Genomic DNA, 24,629 nt, shown 5'->3' on the forward strand with positions numbered 1-24,629 from the left:
TTCCGCTACACCAGGTACAGCAATTGCCCTCCTGCCAGTCGAATCAGCAAGTATCTGAGCACGAGCCTGTTTTTCATTAGGAGATTGCAGTACTCTCAAATATTATGGTCAGCATGATGTGTTTAGTGTAGACAGATAAACTCCTATTCAACTGATAGTCCACTCAAAATTTTATTTCTCCCTGAAAAACCTAATACAGTGTGTAATTCAGTCAGTCTTTAACAGTTCTAAAAACAAAGTAAATTTTCCTATAGTCTTTTCAACATCACCACAAATAGTTTGACCTCTAAGCTTTGACAAAGGACTTCTGGCTAGAAAGCAAGGTTTGGGGCAACCGTTTATTTGTTTGTCTTGCATATATATGATTGATATTTTGATAGATAAAAGTTTATCTTTTCTTTTCAATAGAAAGAAGAGTCAGTGGATGATAAATGGACTCGAACAACTTTTGAGAAGTCTGTCCCCATGAGCACGTACCTGGTGTGCTTTGCTGTACATCAATTTGACTCTGTAAAGAGAATATCAAATAGTGGAAAACCTGTGAGTCTCATTATATTTTAAAAATTTACCACCTATGCATTTGTAGTTAATTTTCTACCGCTTTTGGGTAGTTTTTTTTTTGTTTTTTTTTGTTTTTTTTGGTTTTTTTTCAAACAGCATGCCAGAAAAGCCCATTAGTCCCCAGGGTCTGTGTACTTGATAATACATAGAACAATATAGAAAAATGTAGGCTGAAAGGATACAGGTAAAAAATAAACCAACACAACAGACATAGATATTTATGGCCTTAAATTGTTTCAAGGGAAACATTTGCTGTAAGTCAAAAGCTAGCTCCTAAGTATACCAGCACAAATATATTAAAATGTTTGGGTATGCCCAATGTAATAAAATGTTTGGGTATATGTGTACCTCTCCCAGATATACACTAGAGAGAGAGGAGGAAACCTGAGGTAAAGGAACATCCTTCGAATGACAAGACACTGAAAAGTTTGTGGCTCCATTCCTATATGTAATCAAAATAGGTAGCAACAAAGTATCCAAAAGCATTTTTTAAAAGTATGATAAAATATAAATAAGCTTTTTTAAAAAATATCAAGATGACTAGTTCAACAGTTTTCTTTCTTTCTTTTTTTTTTTTGAGACAGTCTGGCTCTGTCACCCAGGCTAGGGTGCAGTGACACGATCTCAGCTCACTGCAACCTCCACCTCCCGGGTTCAAGTGATTCTCTTGCCTCAGCCTCCTGAGTAGCTGGGACTACAGGCACCCGCCACCACGCCTGGCTAATTTTTGTGTTCTTAGTAGAGACGAGGTTTCACCATATTGGTCAGCCTTGTCTCTAACTCCTGACCTCAGGTGACCCACTGGCCTTGGCCGCCTGAAGTGCTGGGATTACAGGCATGAGCCACCGAGCCCGGCCCAATCGTTTTCTTTTGAAGAACCACATACTTTTACCTAATTAATTTTTTCATTTTGGAGGCCCCCATTTTGCTTATGTCCTGAACATATGTTTAGGTTGTCTATTAGGCCAGTTAATTCACCTCTGTGCCATATATTTTATATATATAAAGCCTCATCATCTTTGCAATATAATTTTATAAGGAGGAAATCATCACCCCCATTTTAGAGATGAGAAAAATTGAAGTTTAATACATTTAGGCTATTTATTCAAGATTACTCAGCTGGCAAGTGGTAGAAACTTAAATTCCAAACTCCTTCCAAATACTGTATCTTGCTTAGCCTTCTGAAGTGTGATATTCTGAAAATATCTTTACCTCTTCATCAGTCACTGGAGGAGAGGGGATGGGTTCCTCTATTTCTGTGAAATGAACAAAGGGAAAATTTGCCTTTGCTTTGGTGTAGTAGGAGTTGATATTCAGATGTCCTCAACCTGGGTTGCCAGCATGCTGCCTATACTGTATCCAAATTATAGCGAGTGGGGGATGTCCACAGACCTTTTCAAAGGGGCTGCATATCATGAGGACTCATCCATATTCTAACTTTCCCTTGCCACATAGGTTGCTTTGATGCAACCTTCAGTCGTGGTAAAGGGAACTACCAGTGGCTGATAGATAATATTGGTATGAAAAGGAAATGGCATCAGAAAGAGGAAGTTGTTTTTTCTAGATTGTGCTGAGTGCAGTCGATGGCATTCCTCTCGCTTAATATAGAGGTGAAAACATTAGTCAAGCTTGTTTTTTTCCTTCAGTCTCATAACAAACATGCAATTTTCATCTGAAGCTGCTTTCTTCACCATTGACAATTCAATTGTATGGCTGTCTTTCATCATGTGCAGGTGTTTCCCACACCAAGTTTTAAAAATTATTATTACATTCTGAGCAAATTTTTCTATTTGAGGTAGAAGTACCAAGAGGAAACAGAAAGGCTAAGCAATTGTACTAAAGATGACAAAGTCTCATAGGTAAGAACAATGCATTTAACCAATCAGCAGAGGACATAGTACTTGGAGTTATTTTCTAATAGTGACAGTGAGCTTGAATTTCCAATATGACTCTATCACCGGGTCCTCTGACCAACGACATTTACTTGTAATATTATACTAACTAGGTAAATCACTAGAGCCTGCACCAGTTAGTTAGCTGGGTTCTTAGGATGGATTTTATATAAAGGATTTGAAGTGACATAATGAAAAAATAGTTTTGCAAAAGATCCCAAAATGTCCTGTAGATGGTAATTATTTCTTAAATGATTCTTCTATGAAAACTGAGAGCATAACATTTTGTCTTAAATAAGTAATGCGTTCCATCATTTGGGAGGGAAACAAACATAATATTGTTTTAATACATTACTGTCCAATCATCTATTTTATAAGAGATCAACAGAAGCCAAATTCCCTTTTGAAACTTCTCAGAGGCTCTGAGCCGGAAAAATTACAAGAAAATGAGATGTGCCACTTTCCCCTTCCTCCAACCCTTCCGTAGAAGACAGGCAGCCAGAGTTTCCCCTCCTGAAAAAACTGTGGGGCCGTTTCCTTTAAAAGTTGAACAGAACCTTATGGGAGAAATTTAAGGCATCTAGTGTGAATGCAAATGCTCCACAGTGAGTTCCTCCTCTTTGGCATTTGGGAGGTTCCCCTCCTGGCTCCCTACCCACTCACTGTAAGTTGAAATCTAATAGTTGACAATCACCCAAGTACAAACTGCTCCTGGTATGATTTCCCACTCCAGAGAGTTACAGAAAAACCAGCCTACTTAAATCTATTGAAATGTAACATCAGAGGAAACTCACACCAGCCTCAGAGTCCTACATTCTTAGAACTTAACAGACAAGCTAAGAACAACCAGGTGTATGAGGAAAACAAGTAACATAAAAGAAAAACATCCAGTACAAATAGAAACACCGTGGGAGTAAATAGTGATAACTGGAGAAACAAAAGAGAATTCCGAAAAAGTCATAACAAAATTAAACATGCACACACACAACCTTTAATTAATATATTCAAAAATTCAAGAATATGATCGTCATAAAAGAAAAACCAAAAAGTGATGAGAAAACAATCAGAAATAGTAGTCAGAGTTTTAGAACATGATTTCCAAAGCATGGCTTGGGTCTGATCCCCAGGAACCTGTTTCTGACCCATCCTTCCAAAACTGGAGCTCAATAAGCTTATAGCTTCTGATCTTTATGTCTTGTTCGCATTTTTATATTTTATCACTAATTTCTGAGTATTAGGATTAGTGGGGTACATCAAAGCATCCCTTTACTGTACCACCTGTACCCAAAGTCCTTTATTACTTTTTTAGTAAAAAACAAAAATAAAAAATGAAGCCATGTATTTGTTATGTACACCATTAATAGGTGACTATTCTTATCCATTCTTCTTCTGACAGTATTATTCTAGTACATTAACCACCTACTATTCATAATTAGATTATACTATGCAATCTAAGAATCTATAATGCCCTGATTCAACTTGCTTGGGTATATTTGCCTCTCTGACAATAGTTCCTTTATATCAATAAACACAGAATCAATGCCTGCATTCTTAATAGTTTAGTTGGAGAGAGTACAGCAGACTTTAGAATTGAGCCATTCATTATGTTTAAAATATCCTTGTTGCTCATGAGAAAAATTAAATTGGTTTTGAAGGTAGCTCAGAAGTCTTTTCACTCTTCATATTTTCTTTTTAAATTAATTGCGTTGCATTTTGATTCAATGCTAAATAGAGTAACATGAAGAGTTACTTAGAATAGTTTAGCAACAATTGAGGCCAGCCACTGATGGAAGGATTTTTTTACAATTCTGCAAGAAATCTATTCCTGTGGCCTTCTTCAGGTTTAGTTGATTGATTAGGGTTTTCAAGTAAATAAAATCACTGAATTTCACCCCAGAAAAACAAACAAGTGGACACACCCTGAACTGTGCATAGTATAGAGAGATTATATGACTTTTTAGTTATGTGAACAAACTGTTGAGTTATTGTTTAAAAAAATATAATCCTATTGTTCCTGCAGAAGTCATCAGAGAGGAAACAATATCCCCAATAAGCATGTCATGAACCTGAGAGTTCAGCACAAAGTTCCCCATTGGAATATATTGCAATTCATTTTCAAACCAAGAACAATGTACATTATAAATATATTTTTGAGTTTTTAAAATTATAGGTTTAATTCATGTACTTTATTGAAAATTTGGAAAATGTAAAGTAGGAAAAAGGAAAATCCCCCGTATTAGTATATATAAAATCATTTGAAGTTGTTAGGTTTGTGATGCCTTCTGAGATACAGTTGACCTACAGTAACTTTCCCAGAATGCTTTAGCTTTGCATGAGTCTTTAAGGAATCAAATTCAGGACCAGTTAAATGGCAATGGTGGCCGGGCGCGGTGGCTCATGCCTGTAATCCCAGCACTTTGGGAGGCTGAGGTGTGCAGATTACTTGAGGTCAGGAGTTTGAGAGCAGCCTGGCCAAAATGGTGAAACCCTGTCTCTACTAAAAATACAAAAATCAGTCGGGCGTGATGGTGCGTGCCTGTAGTCCCAGCTACTCAGGAGGCTCAGGCAGGAGAATCGCTTGAACCCAGGAGGCAGAGGTTGCAGTGAGCCGAGATGGTGCCACTGCACTCCAGCCTGGGTGACAGAGCAAGACTCGGTCTCAAAAATATAAATAAATAAATAAGTAAATAAATAATAAATGGCACGAGTGATTTCATCCCTGAGAAACAAAAATCTCAAGAGCCCTTGAATTTCTTTGGGGGTATTTGGCATCTGTATTTTATAAAGAAGTATGTGCAAAAACAAGAAATTACCTTGTTGGAGATTATTTCAACTCTAGTCAAGTTTTCTTTGGCTTTCCTGAACAGAGGAGGAAGTTGGGAGGAATTATTCACTAAGGGAGTGCTGGTGGAAGATATTATCCATTTAATTAGGTTTGTACTATGACCATATTAATTCTAATATCTCAGTAGAAGGGATTATGTTGTCCTTTCTTCCAAAAATCTTACAGGATGATCGCTGAATAATTGCATCTAGGATTCTCTCTGTGAATGGGTTCTTCCTACTGTCTGTGTCTTCTTACTTGCTTCCATCTTAGTCCATTGTTTGCCTGGATTAGAAAGATAGGCTGAAGGCAGAGTATGTATGTATATATGCCATGGATTTTTAAAAACAGCCTATCTTTATAACAGTTTTAGGTTTTGTGCCATAGACTTTGATTTATGTATTTCTCTTCATAGAAATAATCTTATTTTTTAAGTTTCATTGCTTTAATGCTCAGAGATATATTTTTAAACTTCTTATTTTGAAATAATTTTAGATTTACAGAGAGTTGCAAAGACACAACAGAGTCTCCATGTAACCTTCCCTTAATGTTAATATCTTATATAACCATTTATCAAACATTCGTCAAATCTAAGAAATCAATATAATGCAGTACTATTAACTAAACAACAGTCTTTACTTGGATTTCATCAGTTTTTTCACTAATGTGCCTTTTCTATTCCAAAATCCAATAGATGATACATCTACATTATACTTAGCAGTGCTGTCTCCTTAATTCATTCTGATATATGACATTTCTCAGTTTTTTTTCTTTTTTATGATCCTGACACTTTTTAAGAGTACTGTTCAGGTATTTCGTAGAATGTTTCTTAGTTTGGGTTTGTGTGATATTTCCTCAAGATTAGACTGAGGCTTTGGATTTTGGATTTTGGTTTTGGATTTTGGATTTTGGATTCACAGAGGTGAAGGGTTCTTTTCATCACATCCTATCAGGGGGTATATGACATCCTCATGAATTATTCCTGGTAATGCTAACTTTGATCATTTGGTTGAGATGGTGTCTGCTAGGTTTCTCTGCTGTAGTTTACTAGTTTTTTTTTCATCTTCTGTTTTATAGAAGCAATCACTAAATGCAGTCCACACCCAAGGGGAAGAGAGTTAAGCTCCACTTCCTGGAGGGAGGCGTCACAAAGAATTTATCGATATACATTATGACCACCACAGTGATTAATAAATATTTAGGGAGTGATAATTAAAGGCTATGTGAATATCCTGTTTGTTCTTCAGGTTTTGACCACTTATTGTAGCATTCCCCAGTGGATGTCCACAACAATTATTATTGTGGTGTTCTAAAGGTGATTTTTCTGTTTTCCTCAGAATTATTTTTGACATATGGTCATTTCATTATTTTAAAAAGTTATTTTGGCTGTGGCTTTGCTAAGTTTTCAGAATGAATTTGATTTCTAGAACATTTTAGTTAGTTTTTTTAAATTAATTTCTTTACTGGAAGGGTAATCTTTAAATTGAAGGTTATTAATCTCCTTGAAGGAATCTGTTTAATTTAGTGAGCCATGGAGGATTGCTAATAATTCTTATTTTTTATTTAAATTTACAAAAATATAAACAAAATAAGAAAAATAATGTAAAATTTTATGGGGTAATTTAGATTTTTTAATGTTCATTTTTAAATTTCTTAAAAATTATACTGCAGTAATAATCACTAAGCATCAGACAACTTAAATTTTAACTTAAATGGAAGGTAAGCAGCCAATAAATGTTTTGTGTAGCCTAATGGCCATGCTGAGTACCTTCTCAAACAGCAATTCACAGCAGCTGAGTTCCAACTCAGAGTCTGAACATGTTTTGAACCAGCATAGCCACAGCAGAAAAAAAGGTGTTTTTTCACCTAAACTTCAAACCAAGGTTTTGCATATTCATACTAATTTATCTATGAGGAAAGAGCAAACTAAAATTTAGAAAGAATATATCACATTGATAAGGCAAAACTTAAAAAGAAAAAAACTGATGTATCACTATTCCTTTCTACTAAGTACCCTCCTCTGCTAACTTTCCACCTACCACTGGAAGAATAAAAGAACATAAACTTTATAAAATTTAACACATTAATGGCATGTTCAGTAATACCAGCTATGTACCTTAAATATGCATTTATAGATTTAAAAACAATATAGATTTATTTTCTCTTTCTCATCCTGGCTACCTCAGTATTGATAATGAAACAGTTTCTTCAAACCGATTATTGTATAAGTCTTTATTGAGCATCTACTATGTGCACCAGAGGATGCTAAACCCTGAAGGGAGTGAAATATGCTGATATCTGTACTTCAATTAAGATGTGCACCAGATACAGTCACTACTGCCCTGTGCCACCCAAGTGTGTTTTCGGGTCTTTCTTGGTGTTACTAGCCCTGAGTGCCAAGGATCTCAACTTGTGTTTGCGGGATCCTTTAAGCATGCTCATCATTTAAAATGATGTGACTCTTTGGAGCAGCTCAGATGAGACCTTGCAAAAAAAAAAACCTCAAGAGGTAAATGGTGCTACTTCTGCGGGATGATCAGCAGTGAAAAGTCAGGCTGCTGTCAATAAGTAGAGTGACCATATATTTTATCATCTATAAATATATATATAATAAATAATAGAGGAGGTGTTATTAATTAAGCTGGAACAAGAGGTATAAACAGGTAAGCAACAGATTTACATTCCAGGGACATTCCTGGGCAAACATGAATGTATAGTCACCTCTATCAATAGAAAACACTCAAGAGACAAGCACAATAAGGAAGTGGATCCAGAGCACGGTGGGGCTGCGGCACTTCCAGGTGGAACCATGCAGGGCCCTGCCTGGCTTCTGACCCAGGTGACGGTGGCAATGGTAACGGGCAGTCTGTTTAAGCTGATTCTTTTCTGTTCCATGGTCTTTCCAAGTTCAGGGTTCTCATCTCAGTCCCCTCACACTCTTTCAGGGTCTGTTTCAGGTCTTGTCCCTTCAACCTTCCCTCACCTTCCCTGGCCCAGGTAAGTTTTGTCTAGTTTTTTGAGACAGAGTAGCCTGGACATCTCTTTATTCTCTTTTCAATTATTATTAGAGTTAAAAATCCTGTGGTTTGCTTTTTTTTTTTTTTTTTTTTTTGCCTTCTGTTTTTATTGCTAAAAGACTTTTGAAACCAGGCCCTTACAATCCAAAAAGTTTGGGCTTTTAAATCTGTTGTGTGGGCATCAAGAGCCTATTTTGAAAGTCAAAACCGTAACATTTATTTTTTTCCCCTGCATTTTCCTAATGTTCTTACTGGCAATGTGGACACCACAGTGTGAGTATCAATCACATATAAGGAAGTACGCACACAGAAAATTACAGAGGTTAATAATTCAGTGTATTATCTCTAATGATACTAATACTTTTGATGGGACACATAGAACCATTACATGTCAAACATTTCTTATGCGTTATCTTATTTAATACTTGAAATAACCCTATGACATAAATGCTGTTGTTATATCTCTTTTACAGTTGGGGAGGTCAAGATTCAGTCTTACAAGTAGAGAAAATAGGCAGCATGATATGGTGAAAACAAACTTTGTCCTGAACTCTAGCGTCAGTCCTGTCTTAGACTTCATTTTTCTCATGTATACAATGAGGAAGTTTATTTTCGAATCACCTTCAAACTCTAAAATTATAAATAGAGGTCTACAATCCTTGTCCCAAACCCTCATGGCCAGTTGTATGTTGGAATTCAGAAATTTTCAGATTTGTGAAAGGTAATGTAGTTTGAATACTATATGTTAGTGATTAACTACAGTGGGATTTGGGGCAACGCCTTATAATCAGTGATACTTCTGCAGCAATTTTTTATAGTGAGAAAAATAAAGATTTTTGAAAACCTCTTAACAGTTCAGGTCATATGATATTGCCAAATTAGTTTGCTTAGACATATAAAAAGCTTTTGATTTTTAGAACTCATTGGATTTATTAGTGTGGATTAGGGGTTGTGGGAACTGGACCAGTGAAAGGATTGGGGTAATTATCAGTGATGCAAAGTATTTTTCTATTATTATTAATAATTCTGGATTCATAGAATTGATGTGTGGAGTAAAAGAAATGTTGCATGGAAAATGCTTATCACATTCCTTGAAAAAATTTAAGTTCTCAATAATAAGACTAATAAGTAATCATAATACTATCGCCGAGCTTTGTGCTTGGTTTTGGTTGCAGGGACATAAATAATCATTGAAGATAAAGATGGTGTACAGCCTCATTAAATTGTTCAAGGAAGATTGATCTAGTGCATCTAGTCATGATTGTCAAGTGAAGTCAAGTGTGGCAAAGGGACACATAAAGGAAGTAATGGTAATCAACCGGGAATCAATTCTCATGGACTTAAGTTCTATCTCTCAAATGGTTTGAGACACTTGAATGAAAGGGATAACATTAAGAACTCTAAGAGCCTACATTACAGTAGGCTCCAATATGATAAGGGAAACCAAAAGCTATGTTAAAGCAGATATATCATACCTCCCAAAAGAATATCAGCTGAATAAGGCTGTATAAAGCCCAAAGTTTTTCCACTGATACTAGCTTCATTGATTCAGTGCTTTGAAAGATGACTAATGGTATCCAACAGTAGTATACCAGGTAATTTAATTTGCCTAGGGAAGTTACTGTCTTCAAAAAGTAAATCTATGCATAAAAGTTAGGTTCTTGAAGCCTTACAAACTTCATATTTATGTTTATATATAATGTTTATGTATAAAGTGATAAAGTAGACATACAAACTTTATATTTAAACTTTAATAGGGTTCTTAAATTTAAAAAGTCGTATATGACTCTTTTAAAAGATAAAGAGGAAAGAAAATACATGTATGCATCCCTCCTCACTCCATGTTATTTCAATATGGGTAGTCACACACTTAAAAAATCATCTCAGTAAAGCAAGCACATAAACTAGAAAAATGGCAATTATTAAATAATGACGACAAGTCAGGGGTAATTACCTGAACTTTATCATGGACAGAAGTGCTGAGGCTTAGCAGATGATAGGGGAGAGTCAGTCACCTCTGCCAAAGCCCAGAGAGAGGAGAAGGAGATGCAGATGGAGCATACATTAAAGGTGGGGTCAGAGAGTGGGAAAAGTGTGGTGAGGATGAGTGAAGGCATCAGCACAAGGGAGGATGCTTTTAAAATCACCAAATCCAAACATCACAGATGTTCTGTTGTTACATGGATTACAGAAACCATGTTGGAGCTTTAAATGACAGAAAATGTTGGCATGTTGGTAGAGTCTTTAATATAAAAATGTTTGTGATATATGGTAGTTAAGACACAGTTATGCTTTGGGTAATTATGTTACAAAATTAATGGGCTGTAGCTATATATTCTCTGATTGTTTGGCTCTGTTGATCAAAGTAGCAGTTATAGAATAAAATCTATGACCTGATTTTTTTATGGTAACTTCTGTAAAATATTTCTTTTTTAAACTTTTATTTTAGGTTCAGGGGTATATGTGCGGGTTTAGCTATATAGTAAATTGCATGTCATTGGGTTTTGGTGTACAGATTGTTTCACTTCTCAGGTAATAAGCATAGTGCCCGATAGGTAGTTTTTTCATTCTCACCCTCCTCCCTCTCTACTTTCAAGTAGGCCTCGATGTCTGTTGCTTCCTTCTTGGGGTCCATGAGTACTCAATGTTTAGGTCCCACTTATAAGTGAGAAGATGTGGTATTTGGTTTTATGTTGCTATGCTAGTTCTCTTAGGATAAAAGACTCCAGCTTTATCCATGATGCTGCAAAGGACATGATCTCATTCTTTTTTATGGCTGTGAAGTAGTCCATGGTGTATATATACCACATGTTATTTATCCAGTCTACTGTTGATGAAAATAAGTTGATTCCATCCATGTCTTTGCTACTGTGAATAGTGCTGTGATGAACATATGGAGGCCTGTGTCTTTATGGCAGAACAGTTTATATTTCCTTGGGTATATATATCCTGTAATAAGATGGCTGGATCATTTGGTAATTCCGCTTTAGTTCTTTGAGAAATTGCCAAACTTCTTTCCACAATGGATAAACTAATTTGCATTCCCACCAACAGTGTATAAGTGTTTCTTTTTCTCTACAAGTTTGCCAGCATGTTATTTTTTGACCTTTTAATAATAGCCATTCCGACTGGGTGAGATAGTATCTCATTGTGGTTTTGATTTGCAGTTCTCTAATGATTAGTCCTGTTGAGCATTTTTTCATATGCTTGTGGGCCATATATGAAAACTGTCTTTTGAAAAGGGTCTGTTCACATCCTTTGCCCATTGTTTAATAGGGTTGTTTGTTTTTGCTTGCTGATTTAAGTTCTTTACAGATTCTGGATATTTTACCTTAGTTGGATGCATAGTTTGCAAATATTTTCTCTCATTCTGTATGTTGTCTGTTTACTCTGTTGATAGTTCCTTTTGCTGTGCAGAAGCTCTTTAGTTTAAGTCCATTTGCCTACTTATGGTTTTGTTGCAGTTTCTTTCGGCACCTTTGTCATGAAATCTTTGCCAGGTCCTATGTCTGGAATGGTATTTCCTAGGTTATCTTCCAGGGTTTTTATAGTTTTAAGTTTTACACTTTTTAACCTGTCTTGAGTTGACTTTTGTATATGGTGTAAGGAAGGGGTCCAGTTTCAATCTTCTGCATATGGCTAGTCAGTTATCCCAGCATCATTTATTGAATAGAAAGTCTTATCCCTATTGCTTCTTTTTGTCAACTTTGTTGAAGATCAGATGGTTGCAGGTGTATGGCATTATTTCTGGGCTCTCTATTCTGTGTCATTGGTCTGTGTGTGTATTTTTGTCTTAGTACCATGCTGTTTTGGTTACTATAGGCTTGTAGTATGGTTTAAAGTCAGGTAATGTGATTCCTCCAGCTTTTTCTTTTTGCTTAAAATTACCTTGGCTATTATATTTTTGGTGCCATATAAATTTTAAAATAGTTTTTTCTAATTCTGTCAAAACTATCACTGGTTGTTTGATAGGAACAGCACTGAATCTGTAAATTGCTTTGGGCAGTATGGCCATTTTAACAATATTGATTCTTCTTATTTGATGTTTTCTTTTTTTTAATTATTATACTTTAAGCTCTAGGGTACATGTACACAACATGCAGGTTTGTTACATATGTATACATGTGCCATGTTGGTGTGCTGCACCCATTAACTCGTCATTTACATTAGGTATATCTCCTAATGCTATCCCTCCCCCCTCCCCCTACCCCACGACAGGCCCCAGTGTGTGATGTTCCCCTTCCTGTATCCAAGTGTTCTTATTGTTCAATTCCCACCTATGAGTGAGAACATGCAATGTTTGGTTTTTTGTCCTTGCGATAGTTTGCTGAGAATGATGGTTTCCGGCTTCATCCATGTCCCTACAAAGGACATGAGCTCGATGTTTTCTTTATTTTTGTCTGACTGAGTTAGTTTGGGGAGCCACTTTTGAGCTCCGAGATTCTTTCTTCAGCTTGGCCTATTCTGCTGTTAATAATTGTGATTTCATTATGAAATTCCTGTAGTGTGTTTTTTTTAGCTCTGTCAGTTCATTTTGGTTCTTTCTTATAACGGTTATTTTGTCTTTCAGTTCCTGTACTGTTATATTGTAATCCTTAGTTTCCTTGGATTGGTTTCAACTTTCTCCATGGTTCTCAATGGAATCTCAATGATCTTCCTTCCTATCCATATTCTGAATTCTATTGCTATCATTTCAGTCATTTCAGCCTGGTTAAGAACCCTTGCTGTGGAACTAGTGTGGTTGTTTGGAGGAAACAAGCCAGTCTGGCTTTTTGAGCTGCCAGAGATCCTGCACTAGTTCTTTCTCATCTGTGTGGGCTGGCTTTCCCTCAACTGTGGTGGCTGATGTTCCCTCAAATGTGGTGTAATTTGAGTACAGTCAGTTGATTTCTTTCCTGGATGTTTTCAGAGGACGAGGTGTTTGTGCTGGGTTATTATTTGTGGCTGAATTCATGTCCTTGGTTTCTCAGGGGCGTTATGTTAGCAAAGTATTTTTGGTGCTGAAGTTTGGGCTACGATCCAGTAGATGGTGCTTAAGCATAATGGCCAGTAGTTAGGCTCTTGCTCAGCCGCATGGCTCCTCTGTGTTTCCTATTGATTGCAGCTGTGCTCTCTCTCAGTGCTCTGAAACTGTGGGCTCCTCTCCCACTCGAGTACTGGCTGCAGATCTCAGCTTGGCACTCCTGGGCTGCTCACCACAGCCTTGGAGCAAGCTCAGGCTTTATGCTCCTTCTGCAGCTTGGAGGCAGGAGGGGAAGGGACCTTGGCAGTCACTGTGGCAGAGGGCTTTTCACTGGTCTTTTGGAACTCCACCCCAGAGAAATGCAGAGCCACTACCAATTGGTGCAATCAGCCCAGGTACAGGTGGTTATATTGTGGGCCCAAGCCAAGGGTCTGCCTGGTGATGAGCACGGGTAACAGGAGGTTGTGGCTGGGACAAACTGGCTTATTTTCCTTAGGGTGGCTGCGGCTTACTGGAGATATGATTAAAGCACTCAGGGTCTTTGATCCATACCTAGTCCAAGGGCAGCAAGGGCAGTACCATTGCAGCAGCCATGGCAGAGGGGCTTTCAGTTGCCTCTGGGAGATCCACCTTAGAGAAATGCAGAGCTGCTGCTACTGGGAATGTTCAGCCAGGGGATGGGGCTGCTGCGCTGCTGGCCTGAGCTGAGGTCCCTACTTGGTGAAGAGCTGACCCTGATTATGAAGGGTTGTAGATCACAGATGATCTGCAGACTGACCAGGCTGCAAGGACAGAGCATATTTCTATGGATTTGAGTTTCTCAGAAACAAAAGAGGAAGGGACTGCTTTTATTTTTATTGAATTTACATTAACATCAATCTTCTTTAAACACATTGCCTTCCACTGTCACCAACAGAAATACAGAGAAAGAAAAATGAATTACGTCGTCTCAGACGCATACTGCTTAAAGCATACTGCTTAAAGGGGAAATGAGAAAATATTAGCAGAAAGAACACATTGAGTCTTTCTCCTTCCCATTGCTCCACCTACGGTGGGAGACCTCACCATGATCTTTCAACTTCTTTCACAATTCTCTTTCGCTCACCAAATATTATGTGCAGCACCAAAGCACTGAGTGTGTAGACAACAGTGGAGTAGGTCAAGAGGACTGCCCTTCCTGAAGTTTTTAATGGTAGAGAACAGATGTGTTAGAAAATCTGAGAGTTTTGACACACCAATTAGTTCACAGAAGAAAAATTCTGAGACTCTCGGTTTATGACATGGCAATCCTGTATGAACGTGGTGACTTTTATTTTAGATGGTCAATTCCCTTTACTCTGTTCAATGGCCAAAAACTGGAGCCTTAGTGTCACTCAATTTCTTGGAAAAATACGTGTCATTGTTCACAAAGAGGACAGGAGGGTAATCCAAACAGTTTCACTTTTTGATTGCTTAACAACTATTAGAGAAAATGCATCATCACTTCTGTAAGAAAAAAAACTTCTAAGAATATTGACATGATTGAGTGAGTTGTGCCGTCTTCGGAGGTGAAGATGAACACATCTTTATTTATGCAAATAAAGCAAGAATGCCAATTACCCAATGGATGTGAGAATAGTGAGCCAGCACTGGTAATTTAAGGGATGCTCTTTCAGAATGTGTTCTTTATATTAGTGAATCATTCCAGTGCTCTTTGCTTCTAGGAAAAGGTGGTTCAAGATGTGTGCCTAAGCGAATACCAAAACTAGGAATGCATTGGGAATAATAAAGAGAGTGGGCAATATTTTCTTTTTTTCCTGTTTAAATCCTGAGTCAGCTGTTCTAATTAGGTAAATGGTCTTGAACTTACTAAATGATACATCTTTTGCTTTCCTTGAGGGTTTTGAATCAGGTTGTAGGCTTAGCAGGTATATTTTATTTGAATTTCTCACAAACTTTTAGCAGACACTAGTTGTCTGAAGCACTGCTTCCTCTTTCAGATATTGAGAAATGCCTACACACCTGTAATATTCTTGTCCAGAGACCACATCTGCTTTCACGACACTATGTTGAAGAGGATTCTTGAAAATTTTTTATAAAGTCAGACATGCTTAGAATTGGGGACAAAAATCTGTACTTGGTTTGATTTATAAATTATGTCATAAGGACACAAAGTAGCGACTTAGAGAATTGATGTAGCTTACCAAGATGACTTTCTCTCAGGGAAAGTTTGGATCATTATATTTTAGGCTCTGGAGCTGAATGGTTGGAATATCAGAAGGGTTATTTCGAAATAACTAGATAGAATAGCACAAGTAGATAACATGTATTCAGGGGCTCTTTACATGAGAAAAATCCCATTAATTCAATTCCTCAAGGACAAATGACACAGAGAGAAAGAGACAGAGAAAGAGAAAGAGCGCGCAAGAGAGAAATTGATAGGTGGGTATATGGATGGATGAATAGATAAATTCATAGATTTTAAAAAGATAATATACGTTCTAAGTCAAAAAAATTAATAACATTTTTCAAATGTCTGGGACATTGTGCCAACCGTTGTGTCTTACATTATTTCTAGTCATTAAAATCACTTAGTGAGTTGTGAAGTTTTATTAACATTTTACATAAAATTCCTCCAGAGTCTCAGAGATATGAAGTGATTTATGAGACAACACAGCTAGTATGAGGCAGAATTGGAATTCAAATTAGACATATCTGGCTCCAAAGCCCACTTTCTTTCAAGTATGTTATGCATCACAGTTTTTGTATTTTGTTGAATGAAGAATAATTTTCACTGAAATTTTTGTGTTTCGTTTAATAGCTTACAATTTATGTCCAGCCAGAGCAAAAGCACACAGCCGAATATGCTGCAAACATAACTAAAAGTGTGTTTGATTATTTTGAAGAATACTTTGCTATGAATTATTCTCTTCCTAAATTAGGTGAGGATCATTTTTTAATTTTCTTATTTTTAATATTGCCTTTGTTTTTATCTAAGTTAACTCATTTCTTCTAATTATGTCACCATCAGTTAACAGTTATCCTTAAGTCCTTTTATTATATGCCTACAATATCTTGGGCTCAAGTGAGCCACCTGCCTCAGCCTCCCAAAGTGCTAGGATTACAGGCATAATCAACCATGCCCAGCCTGTACTCTGTTCTTATCTGATAAATATATAGTCTTGTGTTTCCAAATAAAGATGAAAGTATGTGCACAAAATTGCAGAGCTTGGTAGTGATGGAGCCACAAATAGCAACCTAGATCAGTTGATTTCAAAATCAGCATTCATCTCAATACTTGCTCTGCCTCCCTGTCATCAGCGAGTTAAAAAATAATAGGGATAAATGATGTTGTAAGAGTCCCATGTGCTTCCAGTCTTTCCATTGTTGTACAAGGAAAATTCTAGATTCCCCAGCAGTTTAATGAAATACTGGTGCTTCTTCCAGCAATAATTTTTTCTAATACAGAGGGAGACATGCATTCTTCATAAAGCAAAAGTGGGGCTACAACCAAAATGGTGTGCATATGACATTTCTATCAATAGCGGAAATGCTTTATTAATAATCTCGAGAGCTATTAACAAAGACTTTAAATATAACACCCATATAGATGTTTGTGGGGATGAAATGAAGGCAGTAAGAAAACAAATTAGCCAACAGTTGGCCTCCCTGTTTCTGTTTCTGCCTTTACTTTAATAAATTATCAATGCACACAAGGGGAATGCCAAATTCTCTGCATGAGAATGGCTGTGGCTCGGAGCAAGCTTGTAGATGCTGCATGTCTCTTCAATGGATACAATTCTATTTTTTGATTGCTTAACAAATGTTAGAGAAGGAGCTGGAAAAAGAAACAAGTTTTCATCCAAATCAGAATATTGGGCCAGGTGCAGTGGCTCACGCCTGTAATTCCAACATTTTGGGAGGCCCAGGCGGGCGGATCGCTTGACCCCAGAGGTTCAAGACCAGCCTGGCAACATGGTGAAACCCCATTGCTACAAAAAATACAAAAATTAGCCAGGTGTTGTGGCACACACCTGTAGTCTCAGCTACTCAGGAGGCTGAGGTGGGAGGATCACTTGAGCCCAGGAGGTTGAGGCTGCAGTGAGCCATGATTGTGTCACTGCAGTCTAGGTGACAGAAGACCTCATCTCAATTTAAAAATATCAGAATAATATTTAATAAAATATTGTGCACATGAATTTAAAGATCCTTTGCCTTTTATATCAGTTGTAGCACCCAGGATAACCTGAAAAGTGGAAATCTCACAAATTTATAACTCTCTTCTCCTCTCTTTCTTTCTCCCTCTCCCCAATGCCTTTATTCTGTTTTATGTGCATTTTCAACCCTCTCAGAATTAATTATATCTTAGACTCCTTACAAGTGACTTCTGCATTTATTAGACTCCAAAGAGTTAAATATACAAGAATTAGTTAGTTATAATGCCAATACTGACCAAAAAAAAAAAAATGAGATTGCAAAAAATTCCTTTTGTTCAAGGATTAAGTGCAAACTGCCCTCCACAACATTAAGAAAAATATTGGCCCTTGGGGGAGATACTTCTCTACTTTTGAAATGACTGTCTTGTGATAAAATAACCAAACCTAAAAATGACAATAACATGAAAAGGAAACTACTATTGTAATCTTGACCTCTACTTAAGATACATCCCTCTTCATTCTTTTACAAAAAGCTTTAAGAATATTTATTTTGGCCGGGTGTGGTGGCTCACGCCTGTAATCCCAGCACTTTGGGAGGCTGAGGCGGGTGGATCACAAGGTCAGGAGATCGAGACCATCCTGGCTAACACGGTGAATCCCTGTCTCTACTAAAAATTCAAAAAATTAGCTGGGCGTGGTGGCGGGTGCCTGTAGTTCCAGCTGCTCAGGAGGCTGAGGTGGGAGAATGGTGTGAACCCAGGAGGCAGAGCTTGCAGTGAGCTGAGATCGCGCCACTGCACTCCAGTCTGGGCAACAGAGCGAGACTCCGTCTCAAAAAAAAAAAAAAAAAAAAAATATATATATATATATATATATATATATATATTTTAACCAAAAAGAAAGGGCCTTCTCTTATATGTTAAGTGAAAAATCAATTTGTTTTCATTTCTGTGCCTCATTTAAATTATATATAATAATAAAGAAATTACATTCTGTTTACAGTTCATTAACTGGAAGCTGTATTTTGGCCACTAATCAACTGAGCATTTTCTGTCTTGGGATTTAACATAGAACTGATCAACACTGCCTCCTCCTGTCACATATTATGTGTAAGACTATAGAAACTCCTGTTCAACATTTTAGAACTGTAATGGAATCTAGAGAGAATATAGTCAACTCCATGTTTCTCCAACCGATTTAATACATAAAAGCAGATGATAAGCTATTAGATTGGTATTCCTATCAATATTTTATAGAATTAGAGAAAAATGGAGTTTTATATTCTTGAATAATCTGTGTCTTTGGATGGAAAACTATATCTGTACACTTGGAAGCTCAGAGCTTCTAAATACTAATTTGAAAACTTCTCTTTGTCCTCACAGCTTATCCCCTAAAACACATGTAGCTAATAAAAATGAAATACAGAGAGAAACAAAAGACATAAAATTATAGAGGCATTGCCATTAGTATCCTTCTTTAAAACAAAAACAAAGCATTGATATCTGGAGCCAGCAGGGAATGCTCTATGGAAATTTTGAGTGCATTAGGACTGAAATGTTTGCACACATGATTACAGTTCTTTACTCTAAGAAATTATTTTTAGCCTTTTAAAAAACATTCATCCAAATAACTTAATTTGGTAAGAAATGCTGTGAACAAATGGAAAGAATGTATTTCTCACTGGACTCTTTCTTCTTCTATAGATAAAATCGCTATTCCAGATTTTGGCACTGGTGCTATGGAGAACTGGGGACTCATCACGTACAGAGAAACGAACCTGCTTTACGACCCTAAGGAATCAGCCTCATCAAACCAACAGCGGGTGGCCATTGTGGTTGCCCATGAACTTGTGCATCAGGTATAGAATCTTAGCACTGAATCAGCTTGTTTTTTTAAAGTGGCTTAAGACCACAGGAATAATTCAAATTATTTACGACTTAGCAAATAAAAAACAGCCAACTCAGAAAAACTTGCATGAAAATCTTTCTTGGTACTAATAAGTATTTAGCCATAAAGAGACTTTGAACCACATTATTTTGCCTGTAGGAAATACACACGAGGCCTTCATATAAATTTATGTATCCCAGTAATAACTAAATAAAGGCAATAAACTAAAGACAATTTAATATCATTTAAATAATCAGAATAAAGCAGGAAATAAATGTTAAGTACAATGCCTGCCACTTCTGTCACAGTGACAACACTGGCACGGACAAATAAATGTTTTGACATTTTCTAGGCCTCTCTACCATACCCATAAGAATGTAATTATCTCTTTATTGCTTATAATTTCAGTGGTTTGGAAATATTGTGACCATGGACTGGTGGGAAGACTTGTGGCTAAACGAAGGATTTGCTTCTTTCTTTGAGTTTCTGGGAGTAAACCATGCAGAAACAGACTGGCAAATGGTGAGTCCTAAACACATAAACTTGAAATCTCTCTTTTCCTCACGCAAAGCAGATGGAAGCCTTTGGACTATGATAATGGTCCCGAGTCAGATGGCAAGTACAGTGGTGAGCGGGAATTCCACTGTAAAGACAGGGTGGAGCTAGCTGACTTCCACTGACTACACCTTGCCTACAGCCTTTTCCCAGTCCCCAGAAGGGCAGCTGATCATCACAATCTGGGGATATCCTTGACGGAGTCACTCAAAACACATTATCAAGGCAGGAAAAAAAATAGGTGGCATAGAAAATGTTAACTCTGTGTTCCAGAAAGTATCTATATCACTAACCCTTTGAAAAAAATGTCAGAGTCTCATTTGTGAATGACTTACTTTATTTCAGACAGATTGCAGAAATAGTGTGATGAAGAGATAACATAAACTTAGCAGTTAGATTAGTTAGATTGAAGTTCAAATCCTGAACACGTCATTTCTTAGGTGCATGACAGGGAATATGACCTTGAGCAAGTTATATAATATCTCTGAGTCCATTTTCTCCTTTATGAAATGGAACATTGTTTTCTATCTTGTAAGCTTAAAAGCTTCCAAATGTGCATGTAATGACTATATTAACATGTAGTGTGTCCCTCAGAGGCCTAGAATAGAAACTTTTATGAACCCTAAAATTTTTTTTCAGAAAAGCTAGGTATATTTGTTATTTATATTTATATCATGGGAGTATTCTTATCTGATTGCATATATGAATGTACAAATATGTGGATGTGTCTAATTACAAAGAGGTTTTGTACTGTGTAAAATACTGCCCTCTACTGGACAGAACAAAAAAGTTAAATGCTTGAAGCCCTTACAGTTTCTCTAGCCTACTTTACAAAGCGAAAGGGCTAATTTACAACAATTTTTTTAATATATAGAATAAATTAAAATGTTAGTAAAATATGTATTAAAAACTATGTACAATTGAATGTGGTTTACAGGGTACATAATTATGCTTCTCACATCAATTATAGTTGAGGACAATTATAGTTGAGGTTATCTAAAAGAAAGTGTAATACAGACACGACCACTCATAAGTAAAAGGCTGGAAGTCTCCCTGTAGTTTATGCAGATGATTTTTACTTGTTATTGCACAGTGTGAATTGGTAGGGGAAAAAATAATACACTAACCCTTGGGTCCCATACAGGCAAATTAAGATTGCATTCTTCAGGCTGTTTCAATAGCACTGGATTTGGCCATTCCCTGTTTAAAAAGATTGTAGCACTTGATAAGACTATTGGATATTACCATCTAAACATATTTTGTTAAACATACAGCATTTGTGAATGTGATTCTTCTTCATTCTGCCTTCTTGGTACATACAACGTTTTATTCCTTTCTGACAACATTAGACTACTCAAAATCTTTTTCTCCTAACTATGAAATGAACTTAAACCATTTGGTAGCGTTCTCAGACTGAAACCAAAAACGTTCTCTGCCACTCAAAGAACTTTAAAGGACTATTTAAATAAAGAAGTACCATCCCAAGATAATGATGTGTCCACTTCAAACTTGAACAGAATAATTCTCCACTGAAAGACAAAATTCCTGCCTTTATACTAGTTCCATCCAAAGTCAATTGGTAATTTTAAAAGTTACTTCTGATCATAGGCAAAGGGGTATGAATAATTATAGGATTCATGACTTAAAAGTGGTAAGACAAGTGTAGTAGTAAAACTTGGTGGCATAAACACATTTTCATATGTGTTCCATAAACCAGCTACTTTAAAAATCTTATCTACATCTGGGTTTTTTTCAACTATGGAACTATTGACATTTTGGAGTAGATAATTCTTTTTTTGTGGAGGGACTTTCCTGTGCGTTATAGGATACTTAGCATCCCCGACTTCTATTAACTAAATGCCAGTAACCTGCCAGCTCCTGTTGTGACAACTAAAAATGTCTCCACATATTTCCAGGTGTCCCGTGGGGGACAAAAATCTCCTCCAGTTGAAAACCACTCATCTACATGGAAAATTGCTGATTTTATAACTTATTGAAAATAAACTGTATAAATGGAAATTTGTGTTGTCCTTTATTTTCTCCCATACAGTATCCTGAGGTCCTTATGGCAAACTGTTATAAGAAATTATAACATTTTAATATTGTCTAATATTCCAAGTTCTGTGTTTCAAAAGCAGTGGCTAAATTCCAGAAGAATTTGCTATGCACTTCTTAAATGAAATTTAATCACATCGTTCAACACACCAATTAATTCATTCCTTCATCTATTCATTCATTCCTTCTTTTTTTTCCTTTTGGAGATGGAGCCTCGCTCTGTTACCCAGACTGGAGTACAGTGGAGCAATCTCAGGTCACTGCAACCTCCACCTCCTGGGTTCAAGCGATTCTCCTGCCTCAGCCTCCTGAGTAGCTGGGACTACAAGCCCTCACCAGCACTCCTGGCTAATTTTTATATGTTTAGTAGAGATGGGGTTTTGCCATGTTGGCCAGGCTGATCTTGAACTCCTTACCTCAAGTGATCTGCCTGCCTTGGCCTCCCCAAATGCTGGGATTACTGGCGTGAGCCACCGAGCTCAGCCCATTCATTCATTCTTCATTCAGCAAATGGAGGACCCCAAAATGAATAATGAATAAAATACATTTCTATCCCTTAAGGAGTTCTGAATTTAAGGTCTTGTGGATGGAAGGGTCAGATAAATAAAGATTTTTTATAAGTGAGCTCAATAAATACCACAATCATGGACCCTCATTTCACTGGTGAAAAATCGGAAGGCCAGGAAAATGATGTAACTTTCCAACATCACAGAGATAGCTGGTAGCAAAATCCAAAATCACACACACAGTTGGTATAGTCAGTCTTCCTGACACTGAGAACAGGATCTTTCTACTCACCATACCTAAACTTCCTAGGTATACAAAAATAAAAATCCAAGTCAAAATTATCTTGATTGGCAGTCATCACTTGACAGCAGTACCTTTCCTGTTATAAATGAAACCCGCAAAATTGGAAAATGTAAGCTAATACAGCATACTCCTCTTTTGGAAATATTTTTAATTAAGTAGAGCCAATGAAATTTTTAAAGTTAGTAGTGATTTAGCAGAGTTAGATTTCAGAATCTTACCGCTTAAGAATCAAAATAACTATAGCAGCTAATGGGTTAGGTTCTCATTCTGTGCCAGGTACTATGCCAAGTACTAACCATGAATTTTATCATTGAGTCCTGTGCACAGTTCCAAAAAGTAGAGGCCATAATTACTTCTATTTAATGGGTGAGGAAACTTGCTTAAACTTACATGTCTAGAAAGTGAAAAGACTGAGCTTTGAACCTAGGAAGTCTGACAGTACTGCCAGGCCTGTCAACCACTCTGTATTGCTGATAAAACCTAGGAGGGAAAAGAGAGGTGATTAGAACTGAAGGATAAACTGCTAATATTTTCTTTCATTAATTATGAAGTATCCAAATTCCAATAACAAGTTGATATCAGAAAAACCTGAACATCAATATTTGGCAAATTGATATGCTACCTCATTTAATTCTTAGATCAAATCTGTGGGGTGATGTCATCATTCTCATTGCACAGATATAGAAATGAGGCTTGAAAAGTTTGGCACATGACCAAAAGTCATACAGAAGTAGCAGAAGCAGAATTCACAGAAGTCGATGTCTTCTTGGCCTGTCATCTGGGGGAAAAATTAAAAGGAATTATAAGTAGAAGAAGGGAATGAAATCAATATGGCTCAATCAGTGTAAAATATGATTAATTTGAAGACCTAATGTTTAAGTAACTGAAGTCATTTACATTTATTTTCCTCCAATTTTTCTTATATATGGTATTCTAATTTATAAACTAGTATAAAGGAAATACTATATTTCTTTGGCTCATTCTTTCATTTCAGCGTGACCAAATGTTACTTGAAGATGTATTACCTGTACAAGAGGATGATTCTTTGATGTCTTCGCATCCAATTATTGTGACTGTGACAACCCCTGATGAAATCACATCTGTTTTTGATGGAATATCCTATAGCAAGGTGGGAGAAATAGAGCATTGTTTTGAACATCTTCCTGTTTAGTGACTTTTCTTTTAGTGGATACCTAAAAATGGTAAGAATGGTCACACTGTGCCAGTGAGCTTTGGAAAACGGTGTAGAAGTTATTCTGAGTGCTGAATATTCAATAGTTTGTACTTTTCAGTAGAACTGAGTGCTGCTCATTGTCACAGGATTTTAAAAGAGATTTTTAAGAATTTCTCATTACACACTTGTATGTAATTATTTTCATTCTGATAATTGAATATTTAGACTTTAAGCATCACATTTCAAATTGTTTTATTTAATTTTTTAAAAGACAATAAATCTTTTTCTTCTATGTGGTCAACAAGAAATGCCACATATGTGCACAGGTTTTCTAGCAGAACATTTTAGTGCCTGCAATAAACATTTAAATCCAACTCAGAAGGAAATACTTTTATTCCTTTTTAGAAGATGTAAAGATGAATTTGTTAGCATATTGTAGGTGAGGATTTTTTCTCCACTAACATTTTATGAAAAGTTGCTGAAAATCTATAACTCCAAGATTTATGTGACACATTCTGTCCCACAATATTTCATATAGTCTCTCCTTCAAACATATTCCATATCTGTATGTAACATAATTTAAATTTTTATTTTAGTCATTTTCTACTTCAGTTTCTCATGGGTTTCCCACTACACTGAGGTGCTGAGAAGCTACTGCAGGCTAATACATTTTGTTACCCTGAGTGATACCTAAAGCTTTATTTGAGTCAAAAATATTATAATTATTAAAATGAATACTTGAGTGAAAAAAACTT

At 36.6% G+C, this 24,629-nt stretch overlaps 1 protein-coding gene across 1 annotated transcript in view; it reads left to right on the forward strand.

Moving 5' to 3' along the window:
- ENPEP (glutamyl aminopeptidase) overlaps window positions 1–24,629 on the forward strand; it is a 96,314-nt gene that overhangs the window by 14,612 nt on the left and 57,073 nt on the right. Inside the window, exons 3-7 of the mRNA XM_054485806.2 lie at window positions 409–540; window positions 16,058–16,178; window positions 19,097–19,251; window positions 19,689–19,802; window positions 23,695–23,829. Of these exons, the coding sequence (XP_054341781.1) occupies window positions 409–540; window positions 16,058–16,178; window positions 19,097–19,251; window positions 19,689–19,802; window positions 23,695–23,829 (657 nt within the window). The remainder of the gene's footprint in view (window positions 1–408; window positions 541–16,057; window positions 16,179–19,096; window positions 19,252–19,688; window positions 19,803–23,694; window positions 23,830–24,629) is intronic.

The sequence above is a fragment of the Pongo pygmaeus genome, chromosome 3 (assembly GCF_028885625.2).
Source record: "Pongo pygmaeus isolate AG05252 chromosome 3, NHGRI_mPonPyg2-v2.0_pri, whole genome shotgun sequence".
Lineage (NCBI taxonomy): Eukaryota > Metazoa > Chordata > Mammalia > Primates > Hominidae > Pongo > Pongo pygmaeus.